The sequence below is a fragment of the Coregonus lavaretus genome (genome assembly GCF_964263955.1).
Source record: "Coregonus lavaretus genome assembly, chromosome: 36".
NCBI classification, from domain to species: Eukaryota; Metazoa; Chordata; class Actinopteri; order Salmoniformes; family Salmonidae; genus Coregonus; species Coregonus lavaretus.
Genome location: NC_140023.1, coordinates 6,340,340 through 6,354,324, shown reverse-complemented (window position 1 = coordinate 6,354,324; position 13,985 = coordinate 6,340,340). Strand labels below are relative to the sequence as shown.

Here is a 13,985-nt window from a genome sequence, read left to right as displayed (position 1 = left end):
GTGGGGTTAGACAGAGGGGAAAAAAACACCCATGCTAAACGACTTGGTCAGCAGAGGAGGAATTCCACGTACAAAAAAGGAATAAGACACCAAACTAGCCAACCGTGTTAACATCACGTCTGTCTTATCAACCTGCTGTCCCAAGCCAGTAACAGGGTCAACCTGGGGTAGTTTATCTGCAAAAGTCTCTCTATATCATTCTGCAATGGTTCTTCAATATACTGCTGTGGTATATCGAAGGCAAGGGGGACTGTTATAATCCTTGGCTGGGTAGACTCACAATGGTAGTTGAGAGGTTGTTTTACGGTAGACACTGTTGCTATGGCAGCCATGTTTATCTGCATCGTCAGTTCACAACAGGTAGCAAAACGGAAGGGGTAAGGTGCATGGGGTCCACACAAACGTGCTCCAAGCCTGAAAAATATGGAGGAGTTGTTACAAAAAAGAAAGAAGTTACATCATTCCTGTATTCCTCAACTGAACTTGGTCACCTTTTTAATTCCATATATTTATATCCATATATATTTATATATATACTTTTTTTTTTACAATTAAAAACACCATGGAGATGACAGACTATTTGGTTTCTTTTGTCTAAGAAGCTTCTCATTTAAATAAATGCATATACATAATGTCTCTCTTCATCACTCCATAGACCATCCCTCTGTTCATTCTTCCATACAGTATGCACATAGTTTTTTCCATGATATAATTTTTCTCTATTCAGTTTAATCTCATCCCTTTGATGCAGAACTCTCTGCAGTCTTGACTTCAAGACACCAGGGTTGTTTTACTGTAGATCCAGACAGGAAGTTAGGGCCCAGACCCTGTTGTCTCATTGGCAGGGCTGGGCTGAGTCTCTGTGAGGTTCTCTAGGGCTCAGTAACTGGGTCTCAGTGGGTCCATTAGGGCTCAACCCCCCCGCTCCTCCCCCATTGAGTGTCAGGAAGCACACAGTCTCTCTGGGCAGTTGGTGAGCGGAGCCGACGCTGTCTTCCTGCTTCCTGTGGGCCAGAGCCAGAGCCCTGAGATGCTCCTGGGCCTCCTCTAGGAGAAGGGCCACCTCGTCCTGCTGGCCCCCCATAGAGGAGGAGCAGGGGGTGGATGCGGGGTGCAGCATGATGAGGGAGCGCCCTAATACTTCCTTACTGGGCGTGGTGCTGCAGGTGGCTGAGCCAGTGGCTGCTTGCAAACAGGAGACCTCGTCCTGGTGGCCCTGGACTGAGGGGATGATGGGGATGGAGCAGGTCCGGAAAGGAGGAGGGGAAGAGCGGCTGGGACGCCTGATGCTCCAGGTGGAGGTGGAGATGTCATGGTCCCGGCCCTGGTCCAAAGGACAGCAGCGCACCTCCACCCTGCTCTCCCACGACTGCTCTACCGACACGGGAGGTTGCATATTTAGAAAGGAATCCTGTCGCGGGTCGCTCCCGGCCCTCACCATCTGGCACCTGACGAAGGGAAGAGACGAGAAAGAGAGATATATAATTACAATTGCTTTCAATTCCCACGTGTACTAATTTCACTTCAAGAAAAGTTAATTGCTTTGAGTTTCATTTTAACTCAAGCCTTTAAAGCACCTGCCCAAACAGAACAAGGGTACTCCGTGAGCCAAAATTCACCTTGCCATCTCAGAGGCATGATGAGCACACAAATGAAAAGATGAGTTAGACATTTCTCTTTCATGTCTTTATCTAGCCAAACACTCTCTCAAAGTATGTACTGGATTATGTTGGGAAAGTTAAGAGGGAGTTCAGACACTACATTATTGATTTGACACCTTGAAATGGGGATGCTTAACTAAATGGAGCATGCCATGAATATTTAGTCCAACAAGAATATGTTTGACGCATCTGAGCATCTAGGATAATTAATGAAGTAATCAGTGCTCAACAATTTCCCCATTCACTTTTAGACATGAGATAGTCCACCATTTGTTCCTGACATACGAGACACTTTCAAAGTCAATGTGTTGTGTTGTTGATATCAAATATTGATTTTGTTTGCTCTCTCTTCTTTTTTTCAAAGTTATCTGGAATAAGCTACCTCACATTACAGCAACACATCCTCTCTTTAATATCAACGTCTCAATTGAGGGACAATCTAGGGCTCGGGGCTGATTATTTTTGTGTAATAATTCATAATCCCTGACAAAGGCTAGCTGCTCTTGTCGCATCAATATTTAACTTTGAGTCACTCTCTTTCTTGTAATAACCTAATCAGAGATTTAAGCCTCCATCAAGGGGGTTGTCAAAGCTGATGATTCTCTTTTTCACTGAGGTTTTGGAATGAGCCCCAAACGAGCCGCATTTAGACAGCCATATTGGGCCTTGCTCTATGATAACAGGGATGTCAGTTTGCTAATGCCCACAATAACATTTGGAGCAAATCTCCTTATATGTGGAAAATACAATCAGCCTGAAAACATCTATGAATGCACACAACAGAGTGCAAATATAGGACCAGTGTGTACAGAATTAAACATTGTAATACAAAATGTATCTGTTCATAGATTTGAGGTGAGATTATAGAAGTGAGTTGTACAGTATGTGCTGTACAAATACAGTGCCTTCGGAAAGTATTCAGACCCCTTGACTATTTCCACATTTTGTTAGGTTCTAAAATTGATGAAATTATTTTTTCCCTCATCAATCTACACATAATACCCCATAATGACAAAGCAAAAACAGGTTTTAAGACATTTTTGCTAATTTATTACAAAAAAAAAATTGAAATATGACATTTACATAAGTATTCAGACCCTTTACTCAGTACTTTGTTGAAGCACCTTTGGTGGCGAATACAGCCTCAAGTCTTCTTGGGTACGACGCTACAAGCTTGGCACTGCTGTATTTGGGGAGTTTCTCCCATTCTTCTCTGCAGATCCTCTCAAGCTCTGTCTATTTTCTGGTTTCTCCAGAGATGTTCGATCGTGTTCAAGTCCGGGCTCTGGCTGGGCCACTCAAAGACATTCAGAGACTTGTCCCGAAGCCACTCCTGCATTGTCTTGGCTATGTGCTTAGGGTCATTGTCCTGTTGGAAGGTGAACCTTCGCCCCAGTCTGAGGTCCTGAGCGCTCTGGAGCAGATTTTCATCAAGGTTCTCTCTGTACTTTGCTCCGTTCATCTTTGCCTCAATCCTGACTAGTCTCCCAGTCCCTGCCGCTGAAAAACATCCCCACAGCATGATGCTGCCACCACCATGCTTCACCGTAGGGATGGTGCCAGGTTTCCTCCAGATGTGACGCTTGGCATTCAGGCCAAAGAGTTTCATCTTGGTTTCATCAGACCAGATAATCTTGTTTCTAATGGTCTGAGAGTCTTTAGGTGCCTTTTGGAAAACTCCAAGCGGGCTGTCATGTGCCTTTTACTGAGGAGGGGCTTCGGTCTGGTCACTCTACCATAAAGGCCTGATTGGGGGAGTGCTGCAGAGATGATTGTCCTGCTGGAAGGAGCTCCCATCTCCACAGATGACCTCTAGAGTTCTGTCAGAGTGACCATCCGGTTCTTGGTTACCTCCCTGACTAAGACCCTTCTCCCCCGATTGCTCAGTTTGGCCGGGTGGCCAGCTCTAGGAAGAGTGTTGGTGGTCCCATTTAAGAATGATGGAGGCCACTGTGTTCTTGGGGACCTTCAATGCTGCAGAAATGTTTTGGTACCCTTCCCCAGATCTGTGCTTCGACACAATCCTGTCTCGGAGCTCTACGGACAATTCCTTCAACCTCATGGCTTGGTTTTTGTCAACTGTGGGACCTTATATAGACCGGTGCGTGCCTTCATGTCCAATCAATTGAATTTACCACAGGTGGACTCCAATCAAGTTATAGAAACATCTCAAGGATGATCATTGGAAACAGGATGCACCTGAGCTCAATTTCGAGTCTCATAGCAAAGGGTCTGAATACTTATGTAAATTTGCTAAAATGTCTAAAAACCTGTTTTCGCTTTGTCATTATGGGGTGTTGTGTGTAGATTGCTGAGGATAACAAAATGTGGAAAAAGTAAAGGCGTCTGAATATGGTCTAAGGTGAATAAGATTAGAAATCTGGTTATTTTATATTTAGATGGTCTAAACTCGATTCTACTTTGTATTATAATGATCTACATGGATTTATGTAGATATCTATATATGGATTTTATGGATGTTTAGATAATACTGTAATGTTTCATTATGGTTTCTGAATGGAAATGACAAAGACAATGGGACAGTAGACATTGAACATTTACATTTGATTCATTTAGTAGACGCCTGGGATAGCAGAGCCTGGGATATTGGTGATCATTTTCCAAATTGAACTGATGAATGAACAAGCTATTCCAGCTGAGAAAGCTGGTGGGTGCAGCAAAGCATGAATAGGATTGGACCATTCCTGTCGGACAAGAACATTCCAGAGAATTCTGGGACAGACTATAGGCTGGTTCATTCAGGGGAAATATCCTGAATCATTAGGAGCCCATTAAAATACAGTGCCTTGCAAAAGTATTCATCCCCCTTGGCGTTTTCCTATTTTGTTGCATTACAACCTGCAATTTAAATTGATTTTTATCTGAATTTCATGTAATGGACATATACAAATAGTCCAAATTGGTGAAGGGAAATTTAAAAAATAACTTGTTTAAAAAAAAAAAAAAAAATCAATAACGGAAAAGAGGTGCGTGCATATGTATTCACCCTTTCTTTGCTATGAAGCCCCTAAATATGATCTGGTGCAACCAATTACCTTCAGAAGTCACGTAATTAGTTAAATAAAGTCCACCTGTGTGCAATCTAAGTGCCACATGATCTCAGTATATATGCCCTGTTCTGAAAGGCCCCAGAGTCTGCAACACGACTAAGCAAGGGGCACCACCAAGCAACCGGCACCATGAAGACCAAAGAGCTCTCAAACAGGTCAGGGACAAAGTTGTGGAGAAGAACAGATCAGGGTTGGGTTATAAAAAAATATCAGAAACTTTGAACATCCCACGGAGCACCATTAAATCCAATATCAAAAATGGAAAGAATATGGCACCACAACAAACCTGCCAAGAGAGGGCCGCCCACCAAAACTCACGGACCAGGCAAGGAGGGCATTAATCAGAGAGGCAACAAAGAGACCAAAGATAACCCTGAAGGAGCTGCAAAGCACCACAGCGGAGATTGGAGTATCTGTCCATAGGACCACTTTAAGCCGTACACTCCACAGAGCTGGGCTTATGGAAGAGTGGCCAGAAAAAAAGCCATTGCTTAAAGAAAAAAATAAGCAAACACGTTTGGTGTTCACCAAAAGGCATGTGGGAGACTCCCCAAACATATGGAAGAAGGTAATTAAGCTTTTTGGCCATCAAGGAAAACGCTATGTCTGGCGCAATTCCAACACCTCTCATCACCCCGAGAACACCATCCCCACAGTAAAGCATGGTGGTGGCAGCATCATGCTGTGGGGACTGGGAAACTGGTCAGAATTGAAAGAATGATGGATGGCGCTAAATACAGGGAAATTCTTGAGGGAAACCTGTTTCAGTCTTCCAGAGATTTGAGACTGGGACAGAGGTTCACCTTCCAGCAGGACAATGACCCTAAGCATACTGCTAAAGCAACACTCAAGTGGTTTAAGGGGAAACATTTAAATGTCTTGGAATGGCCTAGTCAAAGCCCAGACCTAAATCCAATTGAGAATCTGTGGTATGACTTAAAGATTGCTGTATACCAGTGGAACCCCTGCAACTTGAAGGAGCTGGAGCAGTTTTGCCTTGAAGAATGGGCAAAATCCCAGTGGCTAGATGTGCCAAGCTTATAGAGACATACCCCAAGAGACTTGCAGCTCTAATTGCTGCAAAAGATGGCTCTACAAAGTATTGACTTTGGTGGGGTGAATAGTTATGTACGCTCAAGTTTTCTGTTTTTTTGTCTTATTTCTTGTTTGTTTCACAAGAAAAAATATTTTGCATCTTCAAAGTGGTAGGCATGTTGTGTAAATCAAATGATACAAACCCCCCAAAAATCAATTTTAATTCCAGGTTGTAAGGCAACAAAATAGGAAAAATGCCAAGGGGGGTGAATACTTTCGCAAGCCACTGTAGACAGAGTAGTCTATTAGAATGTTATTGACCATTGATGTGTAGACCAGAGGAGGGTGAGGGACTTACGATCCAGTCTGGTTGGGGCAGAACAGTCAAGATCCACCATCAGTGCTTCCTTATGGATGTGACCTTGTCAGAGGTATCAATTACAGTGATAGTGACCTTGTCAGAGAAATCAATTACAGTGGTAGTGACCTTGTCAGAGGAATCAATTACAGTAATAGTGACCTTGTCAGAGGAATCAATTACAGTAGTGACCTTGTCAGAGGAATCAATTACAGTAATAGTGACCTTGTAGAAAGGAGCCAGGTTACAGCTCAGGCAGGTACTTTGTTATCAGATTTATGCAGAAGTACTTTATTTCCACACTCTGTCTGCGACACTTTCACTGCAATGACAAACAGGCATTTGCATAATTCAATTATGCCTCTGTGCATTTGAAAAAGCCCTGAGAAATCTGATAGGTGTATCTAAAAATAGTGTTAACAATAGAACACAAGTGGAGTTCTGTGTTGGTGTAGGCCTACGCCATTCTGTAAAGATAACTGCAAGTTTTTCTGACATGTACGGAATGAGAGGGATAGCACTTCTTCTTTTCTTTTTTTTTTTAAGCAGACGCTCTTATCTAGAGCGACTTACAGGAGCAATTAGGGTTAAGTGCCTTGCTCAAGGGCACATCGACAGATTTTTCACCTAGTCAGCTCGGGGATTAGAAGCAGCGACTTTTCGGTTACTGGCACAACGCTCTTAACCACTAAGCTACCTACCACCCACTTCTTACTGATTTGTTTTTACTGTTGTATGCAAAACAGGTAGTTTCTACATTCCTCCTCTCTCTATCTCCCTCTCTGACTCTTTTTTCTCTCACACGCTCTCACTCATTGTGTTTTCTCATGTCACCCTTTACCGCAGTGTCTCCATGGCAACTCACTGGAATGGGGATTCTCTCTTTATGCGCTGGTTGTCTGTAAATCTTTAAATAGGTCAGTCAGTCTTTCCAACTAATCATGTGCTCCCGCCTTCAGGGCCAGCTGGAGGCTATGTCTAGCATCTGGTATGTCAGCAGAGTTAGGCCGTTCACCTGTTATTGCTTATTCTACAAGCACCTGACAGTGGTCTTCACCTAGAGTTGTAGAGTACAGTCGTGGTCAAAAGTTTTGAGAATGACACAAATATTGGTCTTCACAAAGTTCGCTGCTTCAGTGTTATGAGATATTTTTGTCAGATGTTACTATGGTATACTGAAGTATAATTACAAGCATTCCATAAGTGTCAAAGGCTTTTATTGACAATTACATTAAGTTTATGCAAAGAGTCAATATTTGCAGTGTTGACCCTTCTTTTTCAAGACCTCTGCAATCCGCCTTGGCATGCTGTCAATTAACTTCTGGGCCACATCCTGACTGATGGCAGCCCATTCTTGCATAATTAATGCTTGGTGTTTGTCAGAATTTGTGGGTTTTTGTTTGTCCACCCGCCTCTTGAGGATCGACCACAAGTTCTCAATGGGATTAAGGTCTGGGGAGTTTCCTGGCCATGGACCCAAAACTTCGATGTTTTGTTCCCCTAGCCACTTAGTTATCACTTTTGCCTTATGGCAAGGTGCTCCATAATGCTGGAAAAGGCATTGGTCGTCACCAAACTGTTCTTGGATGGTTGGGAGAAGTTGCTCTCGGAGGATGTGTTGGTACCATTCTTTATTCATGGCTGTGTTCTTAGGCAAAATTGTGAGTGAGTCCACTCCCTTGGCTGAGAAGCAACCCCACACATGAATGGTCTCAGGATGCTTTACTGTTGGCATGACACAGGACTGATGGTAGCGCTCACCTTGTCTTCTCCGGACAAGGTGTTTTCCGGATGCCCCAAACAATCGGAAAGGGGATTCATCAGAGAAAATGACTTTACCCCAGTCCGCAGCAGTCCAATCCCTGTACCTTTTGCAGAATATCAGTCTGTCCCTGATGTTTTTCCTGGAGAGAAGTGGCTTCTTTGCTGCCCTTCTTGACACCAGGCCATCCTCCAAAGGTATTCGCCTCACTGTGCGTGCAGATGCACTCACACCTGCCTGCTGCCATTCCTGAGAAAGCTCTGCACTGGTGGTGCCCCGATCCCGCAGCTGAATCAACTTTAGGAGACTGTCCTGGCGCTTTCTGGACATTCTTGGGCACCCTGATGCCTTCTTCACAACAATTGAACCTCTCTCCTTGAAGTTCTTGATGATCCGATAAATGGTTGATTTAGGTGCAATCTTACTAGCAGCAATATCCTTGCCTGTGAAGCACTTCTTGTGCAAAGCAATAATGACGGCACATGTTTCCTTGCAGGTAACCATGGTTAACAGAGGAAGAACAATGATTTCCCTCCTTTTAAAGCTTCCAGTCTGTTATTCTAACTCAGTCAGCATGACAGAGTGATCTTCAGCCTTGTCCTCGTCAACACTCTCACCTGTGTTAACGAGAGAATCACTGACATGATGGCAGCTGGTCCTTTTGTGGCAGGGCTGAAATGCAGTGGAAATGTTTTTTGGGGATTAAGTTCATTTTCATGGCAAAGAGGGACTTTGCAATTAATTGCAATTCATCTGATCACTCTTCATGACATTCTGGAGTATATGCAAATTGCCATCATCAAAACTGAGGCAGCAGACTTTGTGAAAATTAGTATTTGTGTCATTCTCAAAACTTTTGACCATGACTGTACAGGACAGACTTACATTCTTAAAATAAATGGTTCCAAAAGGGTTCTTCCACTGTCCCCATAGGAGAACCCTTTTTGGTTTCAGGTAGAACCCTTTGGGTTCCATGTAGAACAAAGGGTTCTACATGTAATTCAAAGGGTTCTCCTATGGGGACACCCTTTATGTTCTAGATAGCACCTTTTTTTCTAAGAGTTTACAATATCAACCAATTAGTTGACTGGAAGATTCCCTGTAACACATGACTGACCTTATCCACATTTCTAAAGCATTGCCCTCTTTGTAGAAGTTCCTGCTATGTTGTTATGACATTTAAAAGTCTATCAGTATAACACTATCTATTTAATTGCCAATGATAGTGATATTTTTATTGGCTGAGTCCCCACAGAGTCTGTCTGTTTCAGTGAGTCATGCCTGGTGTCAAGGTCTCGCTGTTCAGCTGCCCACTGAATCCCTCCCTCTGTCACGCACTGACAAACTAAGAGAGAGGAAGGGCAGCGTAGGACTGTCATTAAAAAGACAATCCACAGCCGACAGGCCAAGCACTCCATTTGAGCTAATGCCATTTTACTGCACATCATAACATAACCTCATTTTTTATCTTTGCTCAGCACAGAGAAAAACAAAGAGAAGGAGAAAAAACATGAGTGCAGTGAGCCTTCCTTTTTTCACTTCTTAAAAAAAGCTGCCTCTGAAATTTCTCCTCTTGAAATGAAATCTAAAGCTTTGTCAGAGGCGAGGCAGCAGCATTCCACATTCTGAGGCTTTATTTAAGCAATAAGGCATGAAAACTCTGGAATTATTGTGTGATAATTCCCGACTAAGGGCTGTTCTTAGGCCCAAGGTGAAGCCAAGGGAGGATGTTATTCCCAATAATTCCCAGGTTCGAGGGCCTTATTGCTTTATAAAATGGTTGCCAACATATTTTAAAAAAGATTAACGACATACACTACCGATCAAAAGTTTTAGAACACCTACTCATTCAAGGGTTTTTCTTTATTTTTTTTACTATTTTCTACATTGTAGAATAATAGTGAAGACATCAAAACTACGAAATAACACATATGGAATCATGTAGTAACCAAGAAAGTATTAAACAAATCAAAATATATTTTATATTTGCGATTCTTCAAAGTAGCCACCCTTTGCCTTGATGACAGCTTTGCACACTCTTGGCATTCTCTCAACCAGCTTTATGAGGTAGTCACCTGGAATGCTTTTCCAACAATCTTGAAGGAGTTCCCACATATGCTGAGAACTTGTTGGCTGCTTTTCCTTCACTCTGCGGTCCAACTCATCCCAAACCATCTCAATTGGGTTGAGGTCGGGTGATTGTGGGGGCCAGGTCATCTGATGCAGTACTCCATCACTCTCCTTCTTGGTATACATGTTTTAGTCATTTAGCAGACACTCTTATCAAGAGCGACTTACAGTTAGTGAGTGCATACATTTTTCATACTGCCCCCCAGTGGGAATCAAACCCACAACCCTGGCGTTGCAAGCGCCATGCTCTACCAACTGAGCTACAGGAGGCCTTACACAGCCTGGAGGTGTCTTGGGTCATTGTCCTGTTGAAAAACAAATGATACTCCCACTAACCCCATGGGATGGCGTATCGCTGCAGAATGCTGTGGTAGCCATGCTGGTTAAGTGTGTCACCAGCAAGGCACCCCCACACCATAACACCTCCTCCTAAATGCTTTACGGTTGGAAATACACATGCAGAGATCATCCGTTCACCCACACCACATAAAGACATGACGGTTGGAACCAGAAATCTAAAATTTGGACTCCAGACCCAAGGACAAATTTCCACCGGTCTAATGTCCATTGCTTGTGTTATTTGGCCCAAGCAAGTCTCTTCTTCTTATTGGTCTCTTTTAGTAGTGGTTTCTTTGCAGCAATTCGACCATGAAGGCCTGATTCACACAGTTTTCTCTGAACAGTTGATGTTGAGATGTGTCTGTTACTTGAACTCTGTGAAGCATTTATTTGGGCTGCAATTTCAGAGGCTGGTAACTCTAATTAACTTATCCTCTGCAGCAGAGGTAACTCTGGGTCTTCCGTTCCTGTGGCGGTCCTCATGAGAGCCAGTTACATCATAGCCCTTCATGGTTTTTGCGACTGCACTTGAAGAAACTTTCAAAGTTCTTGAAATGTTCCAGATTGACTGACCTTCATGTCTTAAAATAATGATGGACTGTCATTTCGCTTTGCTTATTTGAGCTGTTCTTGCCATAATATGGACTTGGTCTTTTACCAAATAGGGCTATCTTCTGTATACCGCCCCTACCTTGTCACAACACAATTGATTGTCTCAAACGCATTGAGAAGGAAAGAAATTCCACAAATTGACTTTGAAGAAGGTACACCTGTTAATTGAAATGCATTCCAGGTGACTACCTCATGAAGCTGGTTGAGAGAATGCCAAGAGCGTGCAAAGCCATTATCAAGGCAAAAGGTGGCTATTTGAAGAATATCAAATATCAAATATATTTTGATTTGTTTAACCCTTTTTTGGTTACTACATGATTCCATATGTGTTATTTAATAGTTTTGATGTCTTCACTATTATTCTACAATTTAGAAAATAGTACAAATAAAGAAAAACCCTTGAATATTTTCATAGAAAATGTTATTATATTGAGTAAATTTGTTTTATTTGATCCTTCCAGCATACAAAATAGTCCGGGCAAAAGCCAGTTGTTAGTTCTGAGATTCTGAAATTGCTAGCCAAATGGGCTGGTCTCTAATTCTATCCATTCTATTTGCAAATGACAGCAAACTATGTGCACTTTCATTTGTTTCACCTTTGTTTCTATTGACATTTCTTTGATTCTTATAATGATCCTGATAAATGAATCCCCCTGGCTCAGAGAAGCTGTTTGTCTCTTCACATTCACATGCGTGCACGGTGGAGATTGCGAAAAAACTGCAACATTGTTCCACAGGTCGGAGAGGAAGACAGCATGGTTTAGACCCTTGCAAACCAAATGCTAGCCTAGTAGCATAGGGAAACATTTTGTCTAGACACTTTTTTACAAGAGATATTAAGTTTATAAATTGACGGCCTGGGCTCTGCTATCAATCAATCAGCATCCAGGATCCAAACAACCTGTTTTATAATGAGAGAGAGAGAGAGAGAGAGAGAGAGAGAGAGAGAGAGAGAGAGAGAGAGAGAGAGAGAGAGAGAGAGAGAGAGAGAGAGAGAGAGAGAGAGAGAGAGAGAGAGAGAGAGAGAGAGAGGGTGACTTGAGGAGATAGCTAGAAAGGAAACAGGATGGAGAGAGGGAGCGAGAGAGAGCGAGAAAGATACAAAAATAGAGAAGTAGAGCGAGAGAGAGCTAGAGCAAGTGGAGGAGAGAAAGCAGACGTCGCCCTGTGGGATTTGGAGACAGGGACTCTTGTTTAAAGATTACAGGTGGATCCATAAATCAGAGATGAAAGCTGTCGGAGGTGATATGACGGAGGCAGACAGAAGGGCCACACAGCCTGGGATAGAAGCCTGGGATAGGAGCCTGGGATAGGAATCTGGGATAGGCTGGGCTCATTATGCAGCATTTCTCCTCTTCAAAACGGACACAGCAGTGCTCTCTCTCTGCTAGAGAATAATGACTCTGAAACCACTGCAGCAAACAGAAACAGTCTGAATGTACCTAAACTCTGGGAATCTGGGATTGTGTCAAATCAGTTTTTCTGTGATATGTTGCTATGTCAAAAAACAGCTTTGTTTTATCTGTTATGCTTGGAAAACGTATTGGTAGACAAACTATACCAACACAATAATTCTGAGTTTGCAGAAGTAGTATTCAAGCTGAAGGACATGATGTACACATTTTCACTATTACTGCTAAGTTGAATGACAATTGAGATGTAGTCAGTACTAAATGTCTCTGATAACCCGACAGTGTAATTTACCCTCTCAATGATTCAACCTCCCTCTCAGACGACTCCAACTCCTGGAGGTGTTGGTAGGCGGGGCCAGAATGTTTGGATCCTCCATTTGGATTTAGCCTTCCCCTGGGTATAGGCAGAGTTCTACGCGGTACTGACCAGTGGGTGGCTCTACTTCTCTGGTCTGGACTGTGAGACAGGGAGCCGCTTCTGAAATCAACCACAGGGAAAGGGATCAAAAGTGTATTATTTGATTTTCCGATTTGGTCACACTTTATTTAGATAGTCCCAAATAGATGCTCTACAGACGGTCATACTATCAACACGCTGTCTGTTGATCAGCAAATGCTTGATAAGGTTACGGTTAAGGTTAGAATAAGGGTTAGCGTAAGGGTTAAGGTTAGGTTTAGGATAAGGGTTAAGGTTAGGTTTAGGGCTAGGGTTAGTGGATAGTTAGTTGAAATGTTGTTGACAGTTATTGAACATCTACTGAACATCTACAAACCATCTACAAACCATCTACTTGGGACTATCCAAATAAAGTGCTACCCTCTGTTGTGAGCCATCACATGGCTGTGATGACAAGATTTACCACCAGGAGTTCCTCATCCAGAAAATGAACAACTTGAACAGAAAAATGAACATGTGGCTGATTGCCAATCCATCTAAGGAGAAAAGGAATCAGGTCATTTCTCCAGTCAATTAAACTTGAGTTTCCCCTGTCACACAACCTTTGTGTCCCTCTGCTAACACATCTCCTGTTTCTTGCTGCAGTGTGGGTTTCTGGGTTTATGCTGTGTGTAGACATGATTGGGGTTTGGGGTGGGAAGGCATTGATTAATAATGTGCAGTGAGGACTTTGACGACTTCTCGGTCAGTGCCAGATCATATATTTATTGATAGTTTAAACCCAGTGCACATTAAATGCTTATAGACAGGTAAATACTATTTGATTTGATGCTAGATAAGCCTTGCAACTAACCAGCTGCCAAAGTTGTGGGGATAGAACAAAGTGATGCACAACAATAATAATAGTAATTTATTACATTTCTATAACGCTTTTCAAAACAATCTCAAAGCGCTTCAAAAGCAAAAAACAAACAAGCAATACATCATCATGAGTAGCCTGGCTATAGTTAGCTAGATCAACCAATACATCATCATGAGTAGCCTAGCTATAGTTAGCTATAGTTAGTTAAATCAACCAATACATCATCATGAGTAGCCTAGCTATAGTTAGCTATAGTTAGTTAAATCAACCAATACATCATCATGAGTAGCCTAGCTATAGTTAGCTATAGTTAGTTAAATCAACCAATACATCATCATGAGTAGCC

The 13,985-nt window shown here is 42.6% G+C and overlaps 1 protein-coding gene across 1 annotated transcript in view; it reads right to left on the bottom strand.

The window, feature by feature from the left end:
* Window positions 1-835: 835 nt before the first annotated feature.
* Window positions 836-13,985, bottom strand: part of LOC311110796 (pro-neuregulin-3, membrane-bound isoform-like) — a gene marked incomplete at both ends in the record, with an annotated part of 437,403 nt that continues 424,253 nt past the window's right edge. The window contains 2 exons of the mRNA XM_084153362.1: window positions 836-1,448; window positions 12,673-12,858. Of these exons, the coding sequence (XP_084009488.1) occupies window positions 836-1,448; window positions 12,673-12,858 (799 nt within the window). The remainder of the gene's footprint in view (window positions 1,449-12,672; window positions 12,859-13,985) is intronic.